The sequence below is a fragment of the Microcebus murinus genome, chromosome 1, assembly GCF_040939455.1.
Source record: "Microcebus murinus isolate Inina chromosome 1, M.murinus_Inina_mat1.0, whole genome shotgun sequence".
Lineage (NCBI taxonomy): Eukaryota > Metazoa > Chordata > Mammalia > Primates > Cheirogaleidae > Microcebus > Microcebus murinus.
In genome coordinates, this window is record NC_134104.1 from 66,670,546 (window position 1) to 66,697,332 (window position 26,787).

The following is a 26,787-nucleotide window of genomic DNA, read 5'->3' on the forward strand; positions in this document are numbered from 1 at the left end:
CCACAGGCACAACACGACATGGCACACCGTCCCTCGAAACAGGCCAGCTCTGGACAGAATCAACCCTACTCCCAGGATTATCACGGTTCTCTCTGGACAGGACAGGTGGCCGCAGCTAGAGGCTTTCCCTACTTGTCTTGCTTTGTTTTCCTCCCTTCTCCCTCCAAATCTTCATGAACACCTTTGCTTGGACAAGTCAAACTCTTTTTTAAGCCCATGCCTCTGGCCACCCAAACTTCTGAATACCGGCTCATTTTGTCGTAAAGAGAACAGCCGTGGAAACTACATTCCCAGCTGGAAGAAGGCACTGAGGTCCCATCTGTAGCTATTTGACAAATGCATACTAGTCCCAGAAGGAAGTAAATATATCCAAACTCTCACGCCTCTTATCTTCCTCCACGCTCCTACACTCTTCTGTTTTTCTGTTCCTCGATTTAGGACTTCAGGTGTGTGTTTATTGTCGCACTCGGTCAGGCTGGTTATGGAAAAGGACGAGAGAGACTGAATAATAATTGCTGTTTAATGAGAAAACCAGAAAAGCTGTGAGAAACTCAGCTAAAGCTCCGCATATTTTACCTCTTCCCTTTCACTTCTGCAAACAGCAATCAGCAGATACATTTTTACAGTGGAGAATTACTTTTAAGAAAATGTGTTTGCCAAAGAGAAGCCTTCATTGCAGCGAATTTTCTATAACCAAATCAGAGTCACTTCTTACTGAAAGGAACACAGCTTTGTCACACAGACCCTGGCAATGTCTCCATTGTCACTGGAATAGGATGTCACCTGTGCCTGGTTATCTGACTTAACCCCTGGAAGCGCTAAGCGACCTGAAGATCTAGGTGCTCTGGGGTCTCATGCCAGGGGACTATTCCACCCCCACCCTGTGTCTGTGCTGTGGGACCCCAGTTTAGGGGTTATTAAATTAAGGATTATTAACAAGGAAGATAAAAAATAAAATATATATGGTTAAAGAGCTGAAGGAGTGTATATGTAAAAAGTGAATCCAGGCTGAGTGTGGTGGCTCACACCTGTAATCCTAGCACTCCGGGAGGCTGAGGTGGGAGGATCACTTGAGGTCAGGAGTTCGAGACCAGCCTGAGCCAAGAGCAAGACCCTGTCTCTACTAAAAATAGAAATAAATTAGCTGGTCAACTAAAAATAGAAAAAATTAGCCAGGTGTGGTGTCACATGCCTGTAGTCCCAGCTACTCCGGAGGCTGAGGCAGGAGGATTGCTTGAGCCCAGGAGTTTGAGGTAGCTGTGAGCTAGGCTGACACCATGGCATTCTAGCCCAGGCAACAGAGAGAGACTCTGTCTCAAAAAAAAAAAAAAGTGAATCTAATTCAAAGACACTAGATCTAGACAAATCCAGAAAACAATCTAATGCTTTAGGATATCATGGATTGTGGATTGAGCTGACATGGAAAGCCTCCCCTCTTACTCTAAACATATAGAACTGCTAGATAAAACATAACTTTAAAATATTTAGTATATAGCCAAGTCTGGGAGCTTAAAAGGGAAATCCCAGATTCCAGAAATGAAGAGGAAACCACTCAACAAATGAATGGATCAAGGGGAATAGGAGGGAGGTGAGCAGGAGCTCATGCTCAGGGGCTCCCCACTGTGCCAGGCCTTGCCGAGGCCCCAGGGCTTTCGGCAGGAGCCCACCAGATGGGGGGATGAGTCTCCTGCTTGCTCAAGGCTGAGCACTGGAATAGGGCTCTCTGCACAAAGCCAAGCTCTGCAAAGAGCTCAAACCGTGCCACCAAAACCAGAAACAGAAGCAGTCCAGCTGCTGGTCTAGGAAAGAGGCGAGGAAGCCTACCATCTACTCCAGGCCATGAGCAAGGCGACTCACCCATACAAATTGTAACTCCAGGTCTCAACAATCAGAATTCACTACTTTTATGGTGAAGAAATCCCCAACTGAGAAAACCAGTCCCACAGTGAAACTTGGAGGCTCCTGATGGCAGCAAACACAAAACTCCTGATGAAGATGAGCTAATGAAAAAGGTGTAAATCCCATGAGAAACAAACCAGGAAGGAATGTCAGCAAATCCAATACACTGCAGGATCCATAATCCAAGAAATAGAGGATGATTTGAAATACTTTAAGATAAAGATACTTAAAGGGCTTCAAGGCTTCAAGATGGCGTCAGTCGTACCAGTGAAGGAGAAGAAACTCATGGATGTCAAAGTAGGGGAGCTGCCAAGCTGGATTTTGATGCGGGATTTCACCCCTAAAGGCATTGTTGGGGCTTTTCAAAGAGGTTACTACCGGTATTACAACAAGTACATCGATGTGAAGAAGGGGAGCTTCGCTGGGATTTCTATGATACTGGGAGCTTATGTGCTTTTCAACTACTGCCTTTCTTACAAGGAGCTCAAACATGAGCGGCGACGCAAGTACCACTGAAGAGGGTACCATGCAGGAGGCATACTCTGCACTCCTGACCTTGACCTTCTTGGCCCTGCACCCTCTGTGAGGAACTCCATCATTGCTGAACCCTTTCACATCCTAGTGACAATTGACCTCCAAATAAAAGATGACTGGTATGTGTAAAAAAAAGATATTTAAAACATTTAAGGAGAGGAAGGAATAGAAACCAAAGGCCAAACAGGACGTTATTACAAAAACAAAATAAAACAAAAGGCTCTGAAAAAAAAATACTATGAAAAACAAAGAGTCTGAAAAAGAACCAAATAAAAATTAAAGAAATGAAAAATGTCACTGAAATTCAAAAATAAAATCTCAATGTATGAATTAATCAGCTGAAGAACTAAATAGTAAACTGCAAGAAATTTCCTACTATTCAGCTAAGAGAAAGAAAGAAAGGGTAGAAATTTAGGAGAAAAATTAAGAAGCAGGAAGTTTAGTATGAGAAGCTCCAAACTGACATCTAATAGTGTCAGAAAGAAAATGGAGAGGAGAGGAGAGAGGAAGCAAGCAAAGAGATAACGTCTGAGAATTTTCAAGAACAAAGATGTACTCTCAGATTAATCAAGCAGACCAAGTTCTGAGCGTGAACAAAAATCCAACCTAGACACATTGGAGTGCATACAATTATAGAACATGAAAAGCACAGGAAAATACCAAATACCACCAGAGAGAAGGAAAATGATTAGACAGACAGAAGATGTCGTATCAGCCATGAGAGATGCTGGTAGTAGACAAAGGAATATTACCTTCAAGGCGATGAAGGAATGCTATGACTTCCTGGGAGAAATACGCAAAGGATAAGTAACAATGTATTATAAATAAGGATAAGGGTATTATCTCACTTGCAAATATTTTCACATGATATGTATTTCAACAACAGCCCAATACCCCTAACAAAAGAAAAAGTGCTCAGAACTGGAAATAACATGCCAGATTAATCCTTCAAATCCTGTATCAGTGAATATCATGTGACTCTTCCCTGTAAAACTATTCCTATTACTCAAAATAGCAAGTAAACAGTTCTTTAATCTGACGATTAAATTACTCTATGCGTTTTGTCTTCCTGTGGCAGCCCTGGCACTTCCTACTTCAGACTTGGCATTTCTGATACATTCTAAGATGGGAATGGATGAGTCTAGCAATTTGATCCTTTGGCAGAAACATCTGGAACAGAAGAAGGAGAGACAAACCTTAGGAACGTCCCACGCATACTGGCTCTCTTTGCCATGTCCTGCACAGGTGGTTAACTCCCTTCCCCTGACTTCCCCGTGTCCCCAAAACTTCCTGGGGGCTGTTGCTTCCACCACAGGAGAGAAAAACCTAACTGAAGGTGTCACTGGAGCTTGAGAAGAACTCTGTGGCTTTCCTTTCCACATTGGCTGGAGGAAAAGGATAGTTACACAAGAATCACAAACATCTGCTGAGCCCCAGGGGGGAATGCAAGCATGCGGAACAGACCAACCGCAAGACAAGAGGGAGTGGTGGAGACTGTGGCAGCCAAACATGCTGCAGTACAAGCCCAGCTCTGCTAGACATCGCTGTTTTGCAAGAAAAAACAGAAATCCCAGTTATTCTTGATTAAATCTTCTGTTTTTTAAAAGACATGTTAGTAACTATTCCACAGTGTCATTAAAATAGAAAGGCAAACAGAACACATGCACGTGCTGGACCGGGCACAGGAGCAGCCAGATCACACCCTGGATTGGGTGCTTCTCTCCAAGGAGCAGGGGGGACTCTCCCTGGAGACCCAGGACGTGACATCAACTAGACACGGGGTTGAAACCTCAGCCTGCCCACTGAGCTAAAGTGTGACTCCTCCTCGCATTGCCCAGCTCAGAAAAGAGAGATTTACATAACTTAGATCTGATGTTTCCTTCAAAACTCTCATTCTTCACCAGGTTGCCTGTCTTACAAGCAGTTTTCTTACCTTTTTTAAAAATATATTTTACTTTTTTTATTTTAAAATTTTAATCCTTTTCTGTTTAAGTTTTTGTTCATCCTGCCACTTTCCCAATGACAAGCAGCTTTTCAGTGTGCCTTGTACTCACTGTCAAGAACTTTCCTGTCGGCAACTGGCCCTGCCTTTGAGAGGCTAGAGGACGGGCTCTGAATAAGCAATGGTGACAACTCTGAATATTCAAAGGCAGAGCGCCCAGGGCCAGCTCTTGATCCTCTGCCAGCGTCCAATCTAGTGTTTGAGTTAGCGGACGAGCTTCGGAAGAGCGAAAGTGGACACACACCCTGTCTGTCTGGAGGCAGGGCCCAGGCAAGGCAGAGGGGAAAAGAAGTAGACAAAATCACTATTCCAGATTAACTGAAAAAAGTTTGGGTTAAGATGCTATTGGTCCTGGTAAGTAGTGAAACTCCAGCAAGAGGACTTGTGGCATCTGGACTTAGCTGAAAAGGGCCTTGGAGACAGGATCAAAGTAATAATAATCCCAGTGGCCACAGGAGGAAGCTAAACCCAGCAAATGGTCACACCTAGCATCTCTTTATGATTAAGGAACTTAGAGTCTCCTTTGTATTTAAAACTCTTTCTTGTCTGTTTTTCCACCAGTGCCCACTGCCAACCCCTGGAGAAGATCTAAGCTAGCTTCTAGGAGAGTGTACAAAAGGATCAGGAAGGATTCAGAAGAACAAACGCCACCAGCACCAACTCAGAGCTGGGAGCTGCCATGGCTACCAAAGAGAATCTGTAGAGATCGGCCAGCTCAGGGCTTTAAGAACAGCTCTCTCTCCCTTGGTGGCAGCTGAGAGACCAAGAATTGAAAGTGACATCACAAGATAGAGGGAGCCTGGATCCTTGAGTCACTGTGCAAAGGAGAGCCACCAAGGAAAGCAGCTCAACTCTCATTAGATTTTACAACAGAAACTGTGTGTTGAACCACTGAGATGTGGGGATTGCATATTACTGCAACAGAGCCTACCATTATCCTTAGGTAAGCCTCCAGAGGAGGGGCAAGATGGTTTTGGAGAGGGTATTATTGCTCAGCCACAGGTAAAATATTTATGTTGTAGTGAGATTTGGATGGGGAAAAAATAGGCACCTTATTAATGAGAATGCAGACTCTGAAAGTAGCTTGTCTAGATTCATATTCCAGGTCTACCCCTTGTTATCTGTGTAATCTTGGGCAAGTTATGTATTCTCTCTAAGCCTCAGTTTCTTCATCTTTAAAATCTGACTTACACCTACCTTAGAGACCTCAACAGGTTGTTATGAGATTTAAATGAGATAAAACCACATAAAGTGTTTAGTGTGGTGCCTAACACTTAGTAAGAACTTAAGTCTGGGCCCGGCGCGGTGGCTCACACATGTAATCCTAGCACTCTGGGAAGCCAAGGCGGGTGGATTGCTCGAGGTCAGGAGTTCGAAACCAGCCTGAGCAAGAGCAAGACCCTGTCTCTACTATAAATAGAAATTAATTGGCCAACTAATATATATAGAAAAAATTAGCCGGACATGGTGGCGCATGCCTGTAGTCCCAGTTACTCGGAAGGCTGAGGCAGGAGGATTGCTTGAGCCCAGGAGTTTGAGGTTGCTGTGAGCTAGGCTGATGCCACGGCACTCACTCTAGCCTGGGCAGCAAAGCGAGACTGTCTCACAAAAAAAAAAAGAACTTAAGTCTGACTTGTTCTCTTACCTAGTGACTACTCTGGGGCCTTCTATCCCAAAGCCTCCCTGAAGTTGAATGTGGATAAGGCAAGGAAAAGTTGGAAGTTACCACTCATTGTAGTCACACTGCATAACCTTGACATTTAAAGGAACACTCGAAAGACTAGAAAAGAAAGAAACCAACCCAGTAGAGGTCGTGATAGGGAGACAGAAGGAAGTGACCCCCTCATCTTCCCTCCACCACATGCATACAAACACCCCAAGGCAGAGACCTGTTCACTAATCCTGTTTCCTCTGATTCCTGGGCACACAGCTAAGCTGGTTTCCAGCCTCCTTGCTAGAATTCAGTTCTGACTAATAGAACGTGGGAGCAGAAATGGCGAGGCTTATCCTCTGACACATGATCCTCCATGCAGGATGACCTCAGAAGCTATTTGTGGAAGACGGTAAAGCCTGGAAGACAGAAGGATCCTGGGTCCCTTAGTCACTTCCTGGAGGAGAAGTGTCCACTGATCATGAGACTCAGTTGGACTTAGTGAGCAGGAAAGAAACTTCTAGCAAGTTTGAGCCTTTATATACTTTTGCATTATTTTGTTGCAGCAGTTAGAAACACCTGTTCTCTAATAATTTATCGAATATTTTCTGGGTCAGGTACTTGACTTATGTTGAAAAAAATATTCATACCTTTAAAAGAGGATTTTCATTTAGTTTTGTCAAGTTATAGTAATTTACATAAATAATAGGGACAAATTTTGAATTCATTTATTCCAAAGTTACCACAAGCAAGGGTGAAAGTTTAAGTTGTCCTGTCTGTCCCCTCCCTGATCACCCAGATCCATCACTCCCTGAGGACACTGTCTACATTCTATTAATGTCAGAAAATGGTGCTATGTAAAGACGTAGGAAAATAAACAGGTTGTGATCATTATATCTTTATGCAACCTTGTGATAGCTCATTTCTTTACACGCAGGGGAAGGAAAGGCCTTCCCTTCATCATTGATCAAGTTAAACTCCTAAGCCTGGCCATCCCTCCTAAACATGCCTTCCCTAGTTCTTTCTTTGAGCTAAGTTTCCCTCTATTCCATTCTTACACCCGTAAGTCCCCAAGAGAAGCCCAAAGGGTCACTTACCCAATGCATGGATTGGTCTGGTATCTCGGTGCCGTGTAGGAGAAAGGAGAAATGTCCTTGTCCACAAAAGACCCAAACCCCAACCGAAAGTTGCTGGTGAGCTTCCGCATCTCCTCAGCAAGCTTGGTGCCCAGGTTCCGGATGTTGTCCAGGTCATCCTTCATGGACAGGGAGAGGTCCATCAGATAGTACAAGTCCACAGGGTAATCCTCCACCTGGCGAACCTGCAGCTGGAACGCTGTCTTGTCACCTGTGCCAACAGAGAGGCCATGCATGTGAGAGCCCATGCAACTTACTGCGGAATGAAGGGAAGATTTTGCTTTCAAAGCTGGTTCACCTCTCACTTTTCTTAAGTGACTGTGTGCCTCCCAGAAGAAATATTTTGCTTGGAAGTAGAGTGCCTGAGGGGAACACGGGGTGCCGAGGGTAAAGCCCTCACTCCTCCTTCCCAAACACCTGGCTCAGCATTTCTCAGGAAACTCTTTAACAACCAGGCTCTTTAGTGCGGCTCTGTTTTCTCAGCAACAAGGACCCTTGGGTAATTAGCAGACAGTGAGCCGGACAATTCCATGGACACGTGGCGGGTGGAGAATAGCCCACCTACCACACACAGACTCCAGAAAAAGACCCAGCTAAGATGGGAAGGTGTGTGTGGAACAGAAAGCAGGGAAGAAATTAACAAAACAGGAGTATGGGCATGAGGGAGAAAGAACTAGGAGGGGAAGAGAGAGAGAGAGGCATAAGGCAAAGAGGGCAGTTACTTAAAATACCACAAAGGGCAAAAATATTTATGCTTGTGCCAAGTCACCTGTTTTTGTTTCTATTTCCCTAGCCACAAACTTACTATTTAGTTTGATGCTTTGGAACATCAGGTACAACTCATTATCATCAGAAAGTATATATATAAATACAGGAAAATGAATTCCAAATTTTAACTCAAAAAAAAAAAAAGAACAAAAGAAAAGAAAGAAAAAAGAAAAAACACTGCTGGATTTGTCTACCAGCTACAAGAAAGAGAAAATGGTTTTTGGTTCTATAGTGAGGTAGCCAACAGACAGAGGACAACAGAATTGATTCAAAGGAGGAAAACAAAGAGAAAAGCCAACATCTGGGAGGTGTGGCCTTTGCTATCTCCCCAAGTCAGGGCAGTAACTGGAGGACCCACACCAGGATAATGATCCCTAAATAATTTCATAATTTCTAAAACAAGTCACTCAGAACCAACTTCAAGGCTCAAGTCATACCAGGTAATTCTAGCTCCCTTGGGCTCATTAGCCTTTCAGGAGCACCAAAAGATGTCCTATTTATCCTGGAGCAGAACTGTTATTTGTAATCTGGATGTATTCTTTATGTGTTTAGAGGTACAACAGCAAAGGCAGCCTCTCTCTTGTCCAAGGGGACCACACATGACATGCTAACAGCCACATCTTAGAGCAACCAATCTTTCACTTCAAGCCGACAACCAGCAAACTGAAGCCCTCTTGAACCTGCAGGGTAGAAGACTCAATCTTTTATGCTCCCTTTCTGTCTCCCACCCCAAATAAAGCATATGTCACTAACCAGACCATGAAGAATCAAATGATCAAAAGATTTTGTTCAAGTTCCAGCTCTGTCCCTGAACTAGGGGTGCAACCTGAGCCTCAATATATTCTCTGAGCCTATATATTCCCCAAATATAAAATGGAAATAACAATGCTCACAGCCGTGGTTAAGGCTGTGATGCACTCATGAGGGAGAGAAGTGTTCTACAAGCAGTAGAGTCTTGCACAAATGAATACGATTATTATAATTACTATTTGTAGCCAGAGTGGCAGCTCCGAGCCTGCTTTCCCTGACTTGCCTTTGCATGTACTGTTCTGGCCGCCTCAGGATTGATATAGTTTTGGTCGCCTGCTGGTATGAGCCTATTTTTAAAACCACCGGAGTCTGACTCAAACAGAGGAATGTTCGAGATTTCTTCCAGAATGAATTCCAGGCTGCTGCAGTGTCTGTCTCTGGCTCCCATCAGGCCAACAGAGCAGGTCCCTCCAAAGGGCCTTTGGATACCACAACATAGTGGGAGAGGGGCAGAGAGGAGGGAGGAGTAGGGGGAAGGGAGACCCCTCCTTGGCCCTTGCCTGGGCTGACAACAGACCCCAAATGGACAGAACCTGCCATTGTATCTTCTCTGCCTGATGCCTCACCTCTTTTCAGGGTCTTCTACATTTTCTGCCACCTGTCAACCTTCCCCCAAGTTCCCAGCTACACCTTCTTTTATCCATAATCCACTTTCTACCTTTCTAAGAGTTATGTGTAATTAACAGATGGGCATTTTAAAACCAGGAAACAGAGAACTGGCTTGGATTCCAGGAGGCTGGGAGGTACCATGGGACAGGAGCTGGCACCAGGCTTGGAAGTGGGGGAGGGTTCCAATCCAGACCTGTCACCAGGGATTCGGGAGGCCTCAGGCTCCTCTCAACTTGCTGCTCAGTTTCTGCATCAGTAAAGGGGAGAGGCTATCAATTATGGTGGGGAGTAAAGGAGATAATGTACATAAACACCACAAATGTTCCTCCACAAGGAAAACTGTGGCCTCAGTTCTCCCAAAAGTCAAATTATTAAAGTAATAATTAAAAGTCAAAAGTCAATTATTAAAGTAATTTCCTGTGGGGATAAAAAGAGAGATAGAACATTCTGCCAGAAACTTGAGTTTGAATGGCTACAGCCATGGGCATATAAATTTAACACCAAGTTTTCCAGCTATGAAGGCAAAGAGGGAAATAAGGTATAATACACAGGTCCCTTTGTATGGTAAGAGGGTATCTATTCTGAAGTGAGAAATCTCGTGGCATTAAATTCTAAAACAAATTGACCAGTAAGAGAATACACACACACACACACACACACACACACACACACACACACACACACACACCCTCTTCCAAAGGAGGGCTGCAAATGTTAAAAAGAAATATTCCTCACATTTTTCCAGAAAAGGAGGAATGTAAGAAAGAGGGTAATATTAATGCTCAGAAAAAGTGGGTTTTGCCACCTCTAATATGCTTGATTTTAAATGCTACAAACTCCTGAATGGGCCTTGGCAATATGGACTGTTCTGTCAGCCGATTTTGGAGGGAGTGACATTCCTGTTAGGATTCTTGGTGTGGGTGTTAAGCTGTCGGCACCAACTCCCCAACAGCAGACGTGAAGTGCGTTGTCTGCAGAGAGAAGGTCTGGGGCAGGGCTCCTACCTCTGGGTGCGCTTCCAGAACCACGCGTGCTCAGACACCGTCCTTCCTCCCCACTCTCTCAGCCACGCTGCTCTCACGCACCGCCTGAGGCTTTAAGCCAGTCGCCACCTGCCATGTGCCTGGCACAGTGCGCAGCCCTTCTCCCCTTTGCTGTCAGGGCTGGGTCTGTGCCTGTCTATGGTGACTCACTGTCCCCTGTGCCCTCCCTCTCTCCACACAGGATCCCTACAGGCTGCACCCCTTCCCTCTGGGGCAGTTCCACATAATCCTTGTTCCAGACCAGTGGCAGGATCAGAGAAACAGGATAATGCAAACTCAAAAGAGAGGCTGATCACCTGGCACCTGTGAGGATGTTGCTACTCCCCACCCCCATGTCCTTCTGGTTTTTCCTGTTTCCAAAGCACCAGCTCCAACTGCATTCTGCACAGAATTCCTGGCCCTGCTCTGTTCCTAAGTGCAGGTTCTCCCACTGTAATCATGTAGCAACTAGCATTCCATCCAAAATGTATTTTTCAAGCTTTCTTCTCTCTGTCCTCCCTTTAATAAAAAGTGAAAAGTTAGGCCGGGCGCGGTGGCTCACGCCTGTAATCCTAGCACTTTGGGAGGCCGAGGCGGGCGGATTGCTCGAGGTCAGGAGTTCGAAACCAGCCTGAGCGAGACCCTGTCTCTACCAAAAATAGAAATAAATTAATTGACCAACTAAAAATATATATACAAAAAATTAGCCGGGCATGGTGGCGCATGCCTGTAGTCCCAGCTACTTGGGAGGCTGAGGCAGTAGGATCGCTGAGCCCCGGAGATTGAGGTTGCTGTGAGCCAGGCTGACGCCACGGCACTCACTCTAGCCTGGGCAACAAAGTGAGACTCTGTCTCAAAAAAAAAAAAAGTGAAAAGTTAGCTTTTTCCTTCGGGACATACATCAGATGACAACTATTTCTAGAGACTGAGTAGAGAATTCTAGCAAAACTTTTAAAGACTGATTTTTGTTCAAGTGCTAAGACAAAGTAGCACCTCCGCTGATAGAGACTCTTGCCATCCCATATACATGTGAATGGTTTTTGATTCCCTAGAAGTACGCTTCTCTACTAGAAATTGAAAGAAAGAGGGCAAACATACAAATTTACCATCACAGCAATATAACTGAACAGGAATGTAGGGCCCTAGGGCTCGTCTTGTAAATGAACATACGGCTCTTCTGTTCACTACAGCAGAGGTAACTAGTGCCCCAGGATGAAATCCAGATCTAGAACCAAAGAAGTGCCTCACTGTTCTAGCACAAGGCTGTCAGGCTCCACTGCACCCCGTTCCCCCCTCAGAATTCGGACTCTTAACAGATGGAACCAAAAAACAAGTCATCTGAAGACATGGTTGGCCTCCATGGTATCTGTCTCCAAGCATCAGGGCCCTACATTTCTAGTTTCCTTTAAAATAATCCCTTATCCACTCATCATCAAAAGTCTTTCTTCGTCTATTTAAGAATGTACAATGTCAGTCGGGGTGGCAACTTTATTGCAGAAGCAATACCTAAAGTGGCACCTCCAAAGTAGCACCTGAAAGGAGAGGGGAGGAAAAAGCATAAATAGAGGCTGGCAGGAAACCCCAAAGCGACCAATCTCCTGTAGTTTATTTATTTTATAACTCTTTTTTTTTTTTTTTTTGAGACAGAGTCTCACTTTGTTGCCCAGGCTACAGTGAGTGCCGTGGCGTCAGCCTAGCTCACAGCAACCTCAAACTCCTGGGCTCAAGCAATCCTACTGCCTCAGCCTCCCGAGTAGCTGGGACTACAGGCATGCGCCACCATGCCTGGCTAATTTTTTTTTTGTATATATATATATACACATATATATATATATATATATATATATATTAGTTGGCCAATTAATTTCTTTCTATTTATAGTAGAGACGGGGTCCCACTCAGGTTGGTTTTGAACTCCCGACCTTGAGCAATCCTCCCGCCTCGGCCTCCCAGAGTGCTAGGATTACAGGCATGAGCCACCGTGCCCGGCCTCTCCTGTAGTTTAGATAACAGTTTTGTATCAATGTCAATGTCCTGGTTTTAACAACTTTTTGTGGTTACATAAGATGTTATCACTGCAGACAACTGAGAAGGGTACATAGGACATCTCTGTGTTATGTTTCCAACTTCTTGTGAGTCTAAAATTATTTCTAAAATAAAATTTTAAAACAAACAAACAAAAGAGAGCTATCAATCAAGGGCCATGTTTTAAGAGGTTAAGGGATTCAGGCAAATGACTTCAATAAGCCCTTTCTAATTGCCTCAGTATTTCAAAACTACCTCCAGCTTCTGACCATTCTCTGTAAGCTTTACTTGAAAGTATAAGTCCTTTCTTAAGAATTTTCTAAGGTTCTTATCCTGATATATAGTTTTCAGTATTGAAATAAAATGGAAAACATGATCCTGTGTTTATACAAAATCCTGCTTCAAGTTTGGCAGTTCTTCAAAAAGTTAAACATAGAATTACCATATGACCCAGCAATTCCACTCCAAGCTATAGACCCAAGATGATTGAAAACACATGTTCCCACACAGCTTGTACATGGATATTCACTGCAGCATTAGTCATAATTGCCTCAATGTGGAAACCACCCAAATGGCCATCAGCTAAGAGTGGCATATCTATATACACACAACGGAATATTACTTGGCCATAAAAAGGAATGAAATACATATTACAACATGGATGAACCTTGAAAACATTTTGCTAAGTGACAGAAACCAGACATAAATGGCCACATATTATATGACTTACAGGAAATGTCCAGAACAGGCCAAACCACAGAGATAGAAAGTAGACTAGTGGTTGCTAGAGGCTGAATGGAGAGTGGGTGAGGCAGGATAAAGAGTAACTGTTAATAATGGGTACGGAATCTCTTTTTGGGGTGATGAAAATGTTCTGGAATTAGATAGTGGTGATAGTTGTACAACCTTGCAAATACACTAAGAACCACTGAACTGTATACTTCAAAATGGGGAATTGTATGGTAAGTGAAATATATCTCAATTTAAAAGAAGGAAAACAGAACTAAAAATCCTGCTTAAAGGGAAATTTGCTTTCCTTTTTCTCCCCCAGAGCTATCCTGGAACAACAACTTTGCCTTCGTGGTTGCTGAGGCTTGTCCTTGACCAGTCTGGTGTAAGGCTGGCGAAGGGTTATATTTCACTCAACAAATATTTATTATGAGGTACTGGGGAGGCGAGGAGGGAGGAGACACAAAAGCATATCTAAAAAGATATAATGGAAAAATCCATCCCAACATACTGGAAAGCCCTCCCCGGAGTCAGGGAGGAATTTCCTTGAGGTAAGTATGCATTTACTAAACTGAAAATTTTGCTAACTGCAACATGCCATTCTCCCCTTCCCCCAAATCAATATCTGGGGTTTGGCTGTACTTCTCTTTTTAAATATTAAAATCATATTTTCAAAATTTTACAAGGCATCATTGGTTTCAAGTGTTTCTATATTTGAAAAACATATTCACAATGGCTTTAGACCCTTAAGGATTCAAATTTTCATCAAATCTCCTGGTCTTCACCTCCACAGACTGAAACATCCTCATGGTGTGGGTGTATTTTCATGGGGTAGCTCTTTTGTCACCTCGATGCCCCCAACACTGGGCTCCCCGTTCCTACACCTCCCACAAGACAGAGCTGCACACAGCACCCGTAGGTTTTGTATAAACATGGGATCATGTTTTCCATTTTATTTCTAATAACCAGAAACTATCATAACATTTAGCAGGAGATATGACTATGCCAACCAAATAAGACTGATTTTTTTTAATTGACCATACATTGAGTTTTACACATAAATAATACATATTGTGCATAAACCTATCATTACTAAAATTACTCTGTAACTCCTCTATGGGGGCTATTTTAAAAGCCAGTTAGTAAGTCAAACCAAACAGTCTATCGGCTCATATGCAGACCTTAATTCTGATTTGAAAAACTGGAATTATTAAAACTATGCCCTCTTTGGCTTTGTGAGATTCCTAAATTAAATCTGCCCTAAAGAATAAAGGATTTGTCACCGTTTCTTGGAGAGAACAGCACAGGCCTTGAGAGCTATTCTAGATGAGAAGGCCAAAAAATACAAGTTAAAAACCTCCCTCAACGACGACTCTGAAACTACACACTGTTTTGGAAGTGTGAATTTTTGTCCTTGTTTCCAAAGATTGTTGATTGAAAACAGCATACGGGTACAAATACATTATGATTATAAGCATATGAAAAATATGAACATGTGAATAAAGACAGAGGATCAGTAAAAATGAAAAATAATATTGTATTTAAAGTGGATGATTTTTCAAGAATTTCCTTTAAGTTGTTATATTGTTGTTATCACAGTAAGAAGGAAGATACAGCAGTCATATTAGCTGATAATGTTCTTATATTATACAGTGTTCCAGAATATTAATAGTCCATAACAACTCCTACACCCACTTTTAGGACACAACCCTTGACCTGGAGCCAGTCTTCATGTAAGACAATTTATTTTTCCCCAGAGAACATCGCCAAACATCTGCCCACATAAAGGCTCAGCTGCCTTTCCCTCCTCACCCACACAGTTTTGTAAGGGTTCCCTTCCTTTTCTCTCTCAACTTGGCATCTCACCAAACAAAACGGCTGTGTGTCACTCACAGTGATTAAGTTTGCAAAACTCCTAACTTCAACTAATCTCAGCACTGACCCCTCGGTGGGCAATCCAGTAGCTTGGGCTTCTCTGTCCAGCAGGGCCTCCTTACAGCCTTCCTTTGCCTCTCATTTTTGAGATGATTAAAATAGACAAAATAAAAACATTTTTCAAATATAAGACTCAGAGCTCTTCCCCCAAAAACCCATGGTGCAGACCATTCAGCAGTAATAATAATAAGGAGCCACGTTGAGTGCTCCATAGGTAGCACTGTGCTAAACCCATGTCTGAGCCACTGAGCGCCCTTCCTCAAACCTCTGCCTGGCACCCTTGGCCATTACTTTTTAAAGTTCATTTATACAAAAAAGTCTCCTGTAATCTTCTGAACCTGCCTGTGAGAAATAAATGCGACAAAGATGCTGAGCTGCTGAGATGGAGTAACCTGCCCAGGCCTGAGCTACGGACAGAGCCAGGACCAGAACCCGGAAGAGCCAACCGGATCCGTGATCTTTCCCCTGCTACAAGCTACCCTGAAGTCTCATGAAACCATCTACAAATAGTTATTGCCAATGGTTTCCTAGACAACAAGATAGAACAAAAGGCTAAAAATCAACAGAATTTGGAAAAATCTGCCCCCTCCCCACAATGTGATACTTTCCAATGTAGCCACATGCACATCCACCCTTTGACATTGCAAGGATTCTACCGTGTAGAATATTATACGACAAAATCAAACAGAATTTGCCAATGGGAAAAAAATGCTTTTTCCTAAAAGTAGCACTTTTCCTGAGCAACTTGCATTAACTAGGAAATAAATCTACCAGGATCCTCCTATAAGAAACAATACCATTATTCACAATGGCCAAAAGTCGGAAACAACCCAATGTTCACTGGATAAACAAAATGTGGAAACCATGCATGATGGCTCACACCTGTAATCCTAGCACTCTAAGAGGCAAAGGCGGGAGGATCACCTGAGGCCAGGAGTTCAAGACAAGCCTAAGCAACATAGTGAGACCTCATCTCTACAAAAATGTAAAAAATAGCCGAGCATGGTGATGTGTGCCGGTAGTCCCAGCTACTGGGGAGGCTGAGGCAGAAGGATCACCTGAGTCTAGGAGTTCGAGGTTGCAGTGAGCTATGATGATGCCACTGTACTCTAGCCCAGGCAACAGAGTAAGACATTGCTTAAAAAAAATTAAAAATAAAAAAATAAAACAAAATGCGGTACAATACAATACAATGAAATATTCAGTCTAAAAAGGAATGAAATTCTGACACATGCTTAAAGTATGGATGAACCTTGAAAACATTATGCTAAGTGAAATAAGTCAAATATCAAAGGACAAATATTGAGTGATTCCACTTGCAGTAGGTACCTAACCACATTCATGGAGTCAGAAAGTAGAATAAAGATGATCAGGGGCTGAGGATAAGGTGGAATGAGGAGTAATTGCTTAATGAGTATAGATTTTCTGTTTGGGATGATGAAAAAGTTCTGAAAATAGATAGTGGAGACGCCTAACATTGTAAGTGATGGCTAACATGGTAAATGTTATATTATGTATATTTTACCACAATTTTAAAAAATAGCAAAAATGTCCCCTTCACCCCAGGCCGGGGGCCCTGTGGTCTGCTTCCCGAGATCTGAGCCCCACCACATGGTTGCCCTCTCCTGCCTCTGACCTCAGCCTGGCCTGGCTCATTTTCCCATTGGTGACACGCCCCAACCTGACCACGGCCTTTCCTGAGCCCTCGCATCCAGCTTTTCCTAGGGGCAACTCACCGGGCCGCAGGTTCACGGCGATGTCCTGCGGCGTCATCTGAATGACATCCGAGCCCGCGGAGCTGGAGCCCTTGCTGCTGAGAGGCAGGCTGCGCAGGACGCGCGTGCTGCTGGCCGGGCTCTCGATCTCGCCTCCACAGCCATTTCTGACCAGGTTTGCCCTCAAGTCACAGCGAGAGGTGACAGAGCGGGGGCTGCCGAAGTCCTAGGCAGGGAAACAAAGGAAGAGAGCAGGAGGCGGTCAGGGAGTCTCCCCAGAACATCGCAGGTGGCGGGCACGTCACTACCTGGTTGACTTCAACTCTCTACCTTCCATTTTCATTGCCTGAAAGTAAAGGGTAGGGATGAAATGAGCATCCCTGTCCTGAATGCCTCACCAAGCATTATTAGGATCGACTGGACATGAAAGCATTTTGTAAACTGTAAACACATAATAAAAACGTTTGGTTTCATTCTTATTTTGATGGTCAAAATACTCCCAACTGCCTACATGATTAGCAAGAGAAAGAAACTGAAACAGTCAAAAGTTGTATAGCTAAAAATTTTTTAAAAGATGATAGTGGCTGAGAAATCCTCACTCGGGCATTCAGGAGTTAACTCTTGAGCTGTTCATTCGTCATCTTTTGCAGGCCTTGGATTCAGCACAACCTTCAGGAGAACAATGCGGCAGTATAGTCTGAGCCACTGACCCAGTGGCCTACTGCTAGAGCTCTATTACAAAAAAGAAAAAAGGAAAAACTCTATAAGAGTTTTTTGGAAACTTTTTTCCTATTGGAAAAAAGGAAAAACTCTGTAAGATATATATTACAGTATTATTTATCATGTAATTTTATATACTTGTAAACCTAAATGCTTAAACCATAAGAAAAATACGGTACATGGCTTCAATAGACGATACAGTCATTATAAACAATTACAGAGATTAAGCAGAAATTTCAGAACACTTATATTAAGAAAAAAAAAACCCAGAAAATTGAATTGTATCTGTAGTAGGATTCAAAAGAAAAATAAAAAGTGAGGTGTCACAGTAGAGGGACTAAAATACTTTTGGTTTTGTACCATAAAAACACATTGATAAGAAAAATCTTTATTTTCTTAAATTGGATTTGGGAGAAAGCTGAACCTCAGAGTGACCCGACCCAATTTGGGGCACCAGGAGGCTGAGGTATTAATTTAAAAATAAAGCAACATATTTTGTTATAAATATGGAGCCTCTAAGTGGTGGCCATTTCCAGCAAAGGGGTTTCTAATGGCAAAGCAAGCCCAGGCTGCTCTTCTGAGTGAGTGCCCGCTCACCGGCGGATGTGGACGAGAAGATCACCTCCTCCCGCTGGTCGGACGCCAGCGCCGTACTGTATAATCCCTGTAATGGCTGGAGGATTAGGGCGCTGATCTCTTCCTCTCCCCTCTGTGACACTTTGCCAGATAGATGAGTCAGTGTCCCTTGACCACTGTGACAGAAGCCAGACTGCTCGCAGAGGTACAAAAATCAGAGGGACTAACCCTTCACTAAGGTCTCAGATGTCCCAGGACTGGTCAATGCCCTTTATTAGAATCTTTGCAAAATTCAAGACCAAGAAGTCAAGAACACTTGGCAGTATCCAGGGAGATTGTCCTGGGCCTATCTGATAGTTTTTTTATTTGTTTTCTGGTTTTATTTATTTATTTAAATAATGGAATAATGTTTTTATTTTGTGCACCGAACCCCTGGGGATCTTGCCTGTCAACAACTTTGGAGACTACATCGCGAGTATAAGTGGTGGCATAAACACTCGTTATGGAACAAGATTAGAAAAATGATTATTCTGGTCTTAGATTTCAAAGCTAAGGTTTCCAAATGGGGTTCCAGGTGGCCAAGTTTGGTTCTGATATAGCAGTTCTAACGAAGAGTGAGAAAAGCACAGGAATGGGGTAAAGAGAGGTTCTGAGGGCCCCGAAAGTATTGGTCTGCTATCTTGAGCTGTCTGAAGTAGAGATCTAATTAGCCAAAAGGGCTCGGGGCCTCACCTGCTCAGAGCTTACTCAGTAGGGAATTTCCCGATTTCTTGCTGACAAACTAGCCCAGCTCCTTCTGAGGAGCCCTTGGAGGAAAGGAAGACTCATGATTAAGAAAATCCTCCTCACATGAATGTCGTGATGCCTGATGTTCTAAGAGCTTCAGATCCCAGAGACCCAACACCTGGACCCTCCACCAGGTGTCAGAACTTAGCATGTTCCAAGGGGAAGGGACCCTGAATGCATCACCTGGTGCCAGCCCCTAGCTTGTACAGCTGAGGAATCACAGGTTCACACGTCTACGTGCACGCCTGTGTTCACCCAAGAAGTTTGAGTTCATCTGGGCTCAGCCTCCTGGGCCCAAGTTCAGCATCTTTGCAGCATCTGCCTCTCCTCTCAGCCAAGGCCACTGCTGAGTTCTGCAGCAAGACACTAAGTCTGGGCCTACAGATCCCATTCCCTCTGAATGCAGTATTTCTTTGCCACCCCAAATGCAGTGATCTTCCTGCCACCTATCAAACTCGAGGGATAAATATCCTCTTCACGCGGAGAAACAGGTATGGAGGGGCCCCAAGCCCCATGGAAGAGAGGGGGGACTTCATCGCAACACAGAAAAATGGAAACTAGCTTCCGGATGGGGTTCTAATGGGCCACAGCACAACTGCCTGCAGATGCCCCTGGACTTCTGTGCTGAAAGAGGTTTCAGAACACAAAGCATCTCTGTGGTCTCCAGAAATGTCATCATCAAACTCTCCAAAGGACTCATCAAGGGTAACAACATTCCTGGCAAACTACCAAGAGAAGCAAAAGAATGGAAACAGGAACTTGAAGCGTCCTCTGCAGCTTTCAGTAACTAAGTGGTAATAATATAAAAATGAAAAGGGGAAAGTTCCTATTCTATTTTAATTTTTTTGAGACAGGATCTCACTCTGTCACCCTGGCTAGAATGCAGTGGCAAATCATGCAGTTTGAGTTTGTAACCTCAAATTCCTGGGCTCAAGCGATCCTCCTGCCTCACCCTCCTGAGTACTTGGGACTATAGGTGTGGAACACCACATCTGGCTAATTTTTCTAATTTTTGTAGAGATGGGGTCTCCCTCTTGCTCAGGTTGGTCTTGAACTCCTGGCCTCAAGCAATATTCCCACCTCGGCTCCCAGAGTGCTGAGATTACAGACGTGAGCCACCACACCTGGCCGGATAGTTTCAGTTTGTTACAGCACTGGTGTTTATAACTTGTCATATGCCACCTGCTCTACTCCCTCCTTCACCTGCGGTGTGGAGGATGCAGGGAGGTTTGCTGTTTGCTGTAATTCTAGCAGCCAACTCCCGGGACGTTTTGCTAGTGAAAACCTCCCTCCCTGCAGTGGAGGCTGGTGCTCAGCAGGCGCTCAGCTGTCCAGCATCACGGCCAGTGCATTCAGTCCCCCATCTGTGCCACACGGGTCATGACATCATTTGAATACCACTCCGCCTACAGTTGCCGCAGCTAAAAAGATGTGGGTGGTAGTTTTGGGGAGAAGGACAGATTTTTTGTTTGTTTCTGAAACAGGGTGGAAGAGTTGAGAAACTGTAGGCCCTTGAAGAAGAGGAACCCAGCAGGAAAGGAGGCAGCCAGGCCCAGTGAAGAGGGAAGAAACCAGCTGGAGGACAGGCGGAGAGTCCAGGTGGAGAAGTGGGCACAGGTGGAGAGCCGGCTGCTCTCGGAGGCTCGCCTTTCTCACGGGGATGCGGCCAGCCAGGCCCTCCGACCACCCAGGGCTGCAGCCCCAGCCTGGCCGAACCCTTGTGGATTTGAGGAGAAGGTGACTAACGATAACCCAAAATTTGTGTAGTGTGACAGCAACACACTGCCATGTATACCCTGCTGGGGGATGGAGAAAGTCCTCTGCCAGTTTTCAATCATCTAATTCATTGAACAAATATTTATGAAGCAGCTACAACAGGCCAAGAGTATTCCTTTCATTTGGTCTGACCACATAGAGAGGTTCTCTTATCTATAGTTTATTGTCATTGGGACCAAATGCTGACTTTTTTCATTTCTTCTCCAACTCAGAGGAAAATAAAGATAATGTCTTCTCTGCCTTCCCAGCCATGATAACGTGCCCAGAAGGCTAGTCGGCCCATCCTGCTTCCAGCTTCTCATCGCCCATTTCCAACCCTGCGGGTCCCTTCATTTCTTCTCCGCATCCATCTCCAAGGGGGAAGACCTAAGACCACACACCCAGCCCAGGCCTCACCTGTCTTCTCTCACACCTGACCCTGCCCCACTGCCACTCATCCACATACCATGGGCCAGTGGTTCTCCCCATGGGATTTCAGCTTCACAGTGGGGGCCTTGCCTAACCGCTCCTCTCCTTCCAGGCTTCACTGCAGCCTGGTGCTGCCCCACCACAGTACCTCAGGGAGTCTCACTTTCACACCGGAACAACCTTCCTCCTGGCTTCCTCCAGCCCCTCCTCCCCACTTCCTCCAGCCCTGAGGGCACCCTCTCCATCTGCCTCAGCCTGCTCTCTCACTTCCCCAATAGGGAACACCAACCTCTCAGCCCTACCCACTTCTCCCAAACCACTGTCCTCTTGCAAGCCACCCTGGCACAGGCCGCCAGTCCACCAACCCATCGTCCTTTTCTTCCTTCGCACACAGCTGGAGCAAGCCTCCCAGTTCTCACTGCAGTTAGGTGTAGCAATTGACTGGGTTTGATTGATTGATTGATTGATTGAGACAGGGTTTCACTTTGTTGCCCAGGCTAGAGTGAGTGCTATGGCGTCAGCCTGGCTCACAGCAACCTCAAACTTCAGGGTTCAAGCAATCCTACTGCCTCAGCCTCCCAAGTAGCTGGGACTACAGGCATGGACCACCATGCTTGGCTTATTTTTTCTATATATATTAGTTGGCCAATTAATTTCTTTCTATTTATAGTAGAGACGGGTCTCGCTCTTGCTTAGGCTGGTTTTGAACTCCTGACCTCGAGCAACCCGCATGTCTCCGCCTCCCAGAGAGCTAGAATTACAGGCGTGAGCCATCACTCCTGCCTGGCCTGACTGGGTTTTAGATTACAAAATGCAAGTGGCAAGAATGTGAGCTACCCCCAGGCCTTGCCTGCAAGGTGCACCCCCACTCTCCCCTGCACACACTCTCCCTTGCACACACTCTCCCCTGCACAATTCTCCTCACAGCTGGCTGAGTTCTGAAATTTATAATCTTAGGGGAGAAACAAAATTTCCATTTTAAAAGCAGTGGGCAAAATAGATAACAAACTGCTGGAGTTTGTTGTTTTAAGGTATGCTGTACAAACAACACCAAAAATGTTCAAGCTGGCTGAGAAGCAAGCTGGCCTAGATAGAGCAAGGTGTGCCTTAGGATCAGGCAGGGGAGTCTGGAGAGGGGAGGACATACTGTACTCAGAGCAGGGGAGAGTCTGGCCACTCTGGACATGAAGGCAGAGGGTAAGTCTGCAGCCCCCAGGCAAATCCCAGTTAGAAAACAAAGGCACAAGGGCCAGGGTTAATAGGCCACACAGAAGATCAGGTGGAGGGAACCAGCATGGCATGCACGTGCTGATACCTGTGGGAGAACAGAGCCAGGAGGGGTGGAATTAGGTAGGGTACATGGGGTGTCAAATGCAGAGGTAAGGAGTCCCCTGTGACTACCTCAAGTAAAATAAGGAAGTCATTATGGGATCTAGAGCAGCAGAATTCCCAGAGAATGTGTTCTGGGATTAATCCATGGTGGTGTGCACTAAAATAAAATCTTAGGGCATCCCCCCACCACCAAATGAATGGACCCCCTTCTCGGCCACCCTAAAACTAAGTTGCTGGCCATGAGAAGGGAGGTCAGACATGCCTCACCATGCCCCCTTCCCTTCTTGGAGAGATCTTTTGTAACTCATTAGCAGGCCTAAGGCTATGCAAGAGAAGTCTGCAGGTCCTCAATTTACACAACAAATATATAGCTTGTCTCTGATTAACTTAAAACATCCAAGCCTTTAGACAAAGCTTCATTTCTTTGACCAATTACAAGTCAAAGAGTCTTTAAATCCACCTATAACCTGTAAGCCTCCGCCCCCCCAACCCCTTAGAGATGGCCCACCTTTTTAGGCCAAACCAATATATGCCTTCCATGTATTGATTTATGACTTTACCTGTAACCCGTCTCCCTGAAATGTATAAAACCAAACTGTAAGCCAGCCACAGCCAGTCCACTTGCTCAAGGCTTCTTACGCATGGCTCCGGGCCATGGTCCTCAAAGTTGGCTCAGAATAAACCTCTTTAAATTATTTTACAAAGTTTGGCTTCTTTTCCGTTGACAGTGGTATGCAGAGACAAGGCAGGCGGTGGAGCAGAGTGCAGAGGACCTGAACATCGACTGGGCACCAGCCTCAGCATACCCACACATCTCACACTCTTGCCAATACCTCACCTCCATGGTTGATCAAAACCATTCTTGAACTTTCTGCACCCAGCTCCCTAAAACACGCTCGCGCCTGGAGAAAGTTCACCTCAAAGAAAATGGGGAGCTGCATTCCAGTGCAGGGATCAGAGGAAGTTCTGCAGCCCAGAATGAGGGGCCATATAAGCACAGAGGGAGTCCAGTGGGCTACACAGGGAACCCAGGTGTGGGTCGGGCAACAATATGCCCCCAGGATAACTTCATTTACTACCTACATCCAGAAGTGAGACCTGGGGAAGTACTAATAAGACAGGGTCTTATGTTTATTTTTCCTCAAGAAGACACCCTAGGGCTTATTTTCAGGGGATGTGTTCTTTTCCCCTCAAAGCCTCAGCCTGCAGCACGCACAGGATGGCCAGGACCTGACAAGGAGAGCTGACCTTGTTGGTGGGGCTGCCCGAACCTTTCTGGTCACCTCTGGGATAGTAGCTGTCACGATGGGATAGATGAGAAGGGCTGCTCATCTTCTTTACTGCTCGGTGACGAAATGCATGGGTTGTGCAGATACACTGCATAGCCATGCCCATCACTAGGTCTTATTTTCGGGGAAGGGCTTATATTGCACAAACGCTTACAAATCCTGCTAGGGCTTATTTTATGGTTAGGTCTTATTTTTGGGGAAACACAGTAGCACAAGAAATGAAGAAACTTAAGTAGACAATGGAGCCTGCCTCCCAGATCCACTGACCACATTTCACTACAAAATACCCATGAATGGCAGCAGCAGTTTGCTGGATACTCATTCAGTCCTTCAGGAGGCTCAGCTAATTAGCCAACCTCAAGCCCTCTCAAGCCCTGATCTCATTTCACACTCCCAATAACGCTGGAGGGTGGGGATTGTCATCTTCATTCTACACACCAAGAAAGTAAGAGTAAACCACGGCAAAGCTGAGATTTAAACTTTGGCTTTCTAACTCCGTGTCTTTTTAAATTGTCAAATATGAACTCCCGGCTGATTCTTGGCTGGATATTGAGAATGCCAGCATGAATAAGATAGTTTAATTTCTCAATTTCTTGATGATTTTGAAATGAAAATGAATTAACATAGAAAGGTTATAAGTGCTAAGAAGGAGCACAGAGTATAGGGAGATGGAGAGGTATTCATAGCCTGCACATAGAAGACACACAATGAATAGCCACCCAGTGAAACCCTTCGACCAATATTTACTGAGCAGCTACTATATGCGAGGTACCATTCTGGGTGCCAGGGTTACAGTAATGAAGAAAACAGAAAAGACTCCTGCCCCTAACAGTCTGGTGGAGGGAGCTTATATTCTCATATCAATGCATGGACAGATGAATGGGCAGACAGATGGATAGAGGGAGGGAGGGATGGATGGGGCATTGGATGGACAGGTGTGTCTGACAGGAATCCAGGAAGGTCTTCATAAAATAGATGAGGTTGAACTGATTCTTAAAAACTGGAAGACAAGGTGTTGGTCAAGGGAAGGAGGAAAAAGCCAGGCAGGCCTCCAGGGAAAAGGAGCAGGAGAAATCTTGAGGGTGTTCATCAGGCAGGGCTCTCTAGGGATCTTTGAGGGGTTCCCTCTGGCTAAAGTACTGGAATTGGGCAAGAGATGACTGTGAGAAGGAAGGTAGGAGCCATAGAACTTGTATGTCCAGCAGGTCATAAGGAACCAAAGAAAGGTTTTAAATAAAGGTTCATAATAAAGACACTGTTAGAGGCAAGGACCCTCAAAGACCCTCAACTCCCCTATGACTCATCCTACGCATGGACTTCGCCCTGGAAAATTCCAGCTATAGCTCCGAGAAGAATGCATTCCATGACGTGCTGACCACGGGATGCTCCAGGGAGTGCTGACTGCAATTGTTCCCGACCATCTGCCAGGTTGGAGATGAGTAACCAGTCAAAAACAGGATACCGATAAGACGCTGATTGGGGCTGATTAACCCAGACCCAAGCCTCATCGTCGCCCCACTCTATTTTTTTGTTTCTACTTCCTTGTTTCTGTATGCTTATAAAACCTACTAAGAATCTAAGTAAAGCAGACCTTGACAACCATTTGCTTGGTCTTGTTTCTTTCTCTCGCCCATCTCTTTCAGGCACGGTCCCCCTCGCCCCCCGCGAGTAATAGAAGGTCCCACGGGCCGGGACAAGTGGCGCCCAACGTGGGGCCCGAGGTACAGACCTTTGTCGGGTGACACCGCAGAGCGCTCTTCGGCCGAAGGAAACCCTACAGAGACCCTCATTCTGCCGCTCACAGAGTCCACGGTCTGCTGAGTAAATTTTTACATTGTCACCCCATCGAGATGGGCCATTCATTGTCTAAAGAGGCCGTTTTTATTAAGGATCTCAAGGCCTCACTCAGAGAGAGAGGAATTAGAGTTAAGAAAAAAGACTTAGTAAAGTTTTTTGTGTTCATTGATCGTGCTTGTCCTTGGTTTATTATTGGTGGACCTGAGATTCACCCACACAAATGGCAAAAAGTAGGTAGAGATTTAAACGATTTACTTCTGAATCAAGGCCCAGATGCCGTCCCTGGATCTGTTTTTTCGTACTGGGGACTAATCAGAGATATTGTTGAAGGGGCAGATTCAGACCCCAATAAAAAGCAGCTGCTCTCAGTAGCAGAATTCTGCCTTCGACCCGTGTCACGGTCCGCTTCGAAAACGTCTTTAGGAGCGGCCAAAGGGTCGGCCCCCCCTGATAATCCTAAAAGATCAACATGCCCTTCCCCTTGCCCCTCAGTTTGTATTAATATGCCCCCTCCAGACCCATCGGTTGAGCTCCAGACATCTAAAGACGAGCCCTCGATTAGTAGGCCAGACACCAAGGCCCTCTACCCTCCCTTACCCGAGGTTACGGGATTCCTCATGCATTCAACTACCCGGTATTCAAAAAACAACCCCCCTCCCCCCAGAGTCCCTTGACACCGCCGAAGAGGCAACCATCAGAGAGGAAGCGGCCCAATATCACAATCCCGAATGGCCTCCTCCTTACGCGCCCCAAATTTGCGCACCTTCGTTAATGCCTCCCCTTACAATGCCCTTGCTTTTGCGTACCAAAAAAGACATAAGTCAAAGGGTTACGCAATTAAAGGATGTCTTACAACTTCAAAAAGAGTTTGCCCAGCTTTCCAAAGACTTGTCCTCCCTCCAAGATACGCTTAAAGATTCGGTCTTCATTAGCCACCCACGTCATGAGACCGCCCAGTCTCACGTCACCTTACATAAGAAATCTTTAAAATCCTCCCATAAAGCCCTAGCATTCCCGGTAGTTACCAGGTCTAATAGGCGAGGATACCTTACCGCCCCTTCTTCGAGCCAGTCCCCGCCCCAAGATTCAGATAATGAGGATACAGAAGAGAGAGAAAGGGAAAGTGAAAGTGATGACCCCCCAGAGGAGACAGTCCCGGGGCCCACTGCAGAGCCTACTGAGTTCCGCAGACTAAAACTTAAGACTTTAAAAGAATTAAATTCTGCTGTTAGGACGTATGGGCCCAATGCACCCTTTACCTACTCCCT

At 45.1% G+C, this 26,787-nt stretch overlaps 2 protein-coding genes across 2 annotated transcripts in view; one reads left to right on the forward strand and one right to left on the reverse strand.

Annotated features, from left to right (window-relative positions):
• ITGB5 (integrin subunit beta 5) overlaps positions 1–26,787 on the reverse strand; it is a 113,874-nt gene that overhangs the window by 67,950 nt on the left and 19,137 nt on the right. Inside the window, exons 3-4 of the mRNA XM_012780437.3 lie at positions 16,857–17,061; positions 7,184–7,433 (exon numbers count right to left, since the gene is read on the reverse strand). Of these exons, the coding sequence (XP_012635891.2) occupies positions 7,184–7,433; positions 16,857–17,061 (455 nt within the window). The remainder of the gene's footprint in view (positions 1–7,183; positions 7,434–16,856; positions 17,062–26,787) is intronic.
• LOC142873454 (ATP synthase F(0) complex subunit f, mitochondrial) lies at positions 2,149–2,445 on the forward strand. Its single transcript, XM_076007878.1, has one exon. It carries the CDS (start codon positions 2,149–2,151, stop codon positions 2,413–2,415), a length of 267 nt encoding a protein of 88 aa, XP_075863993.1. The 3' UTR covers positions 2,416–2,445.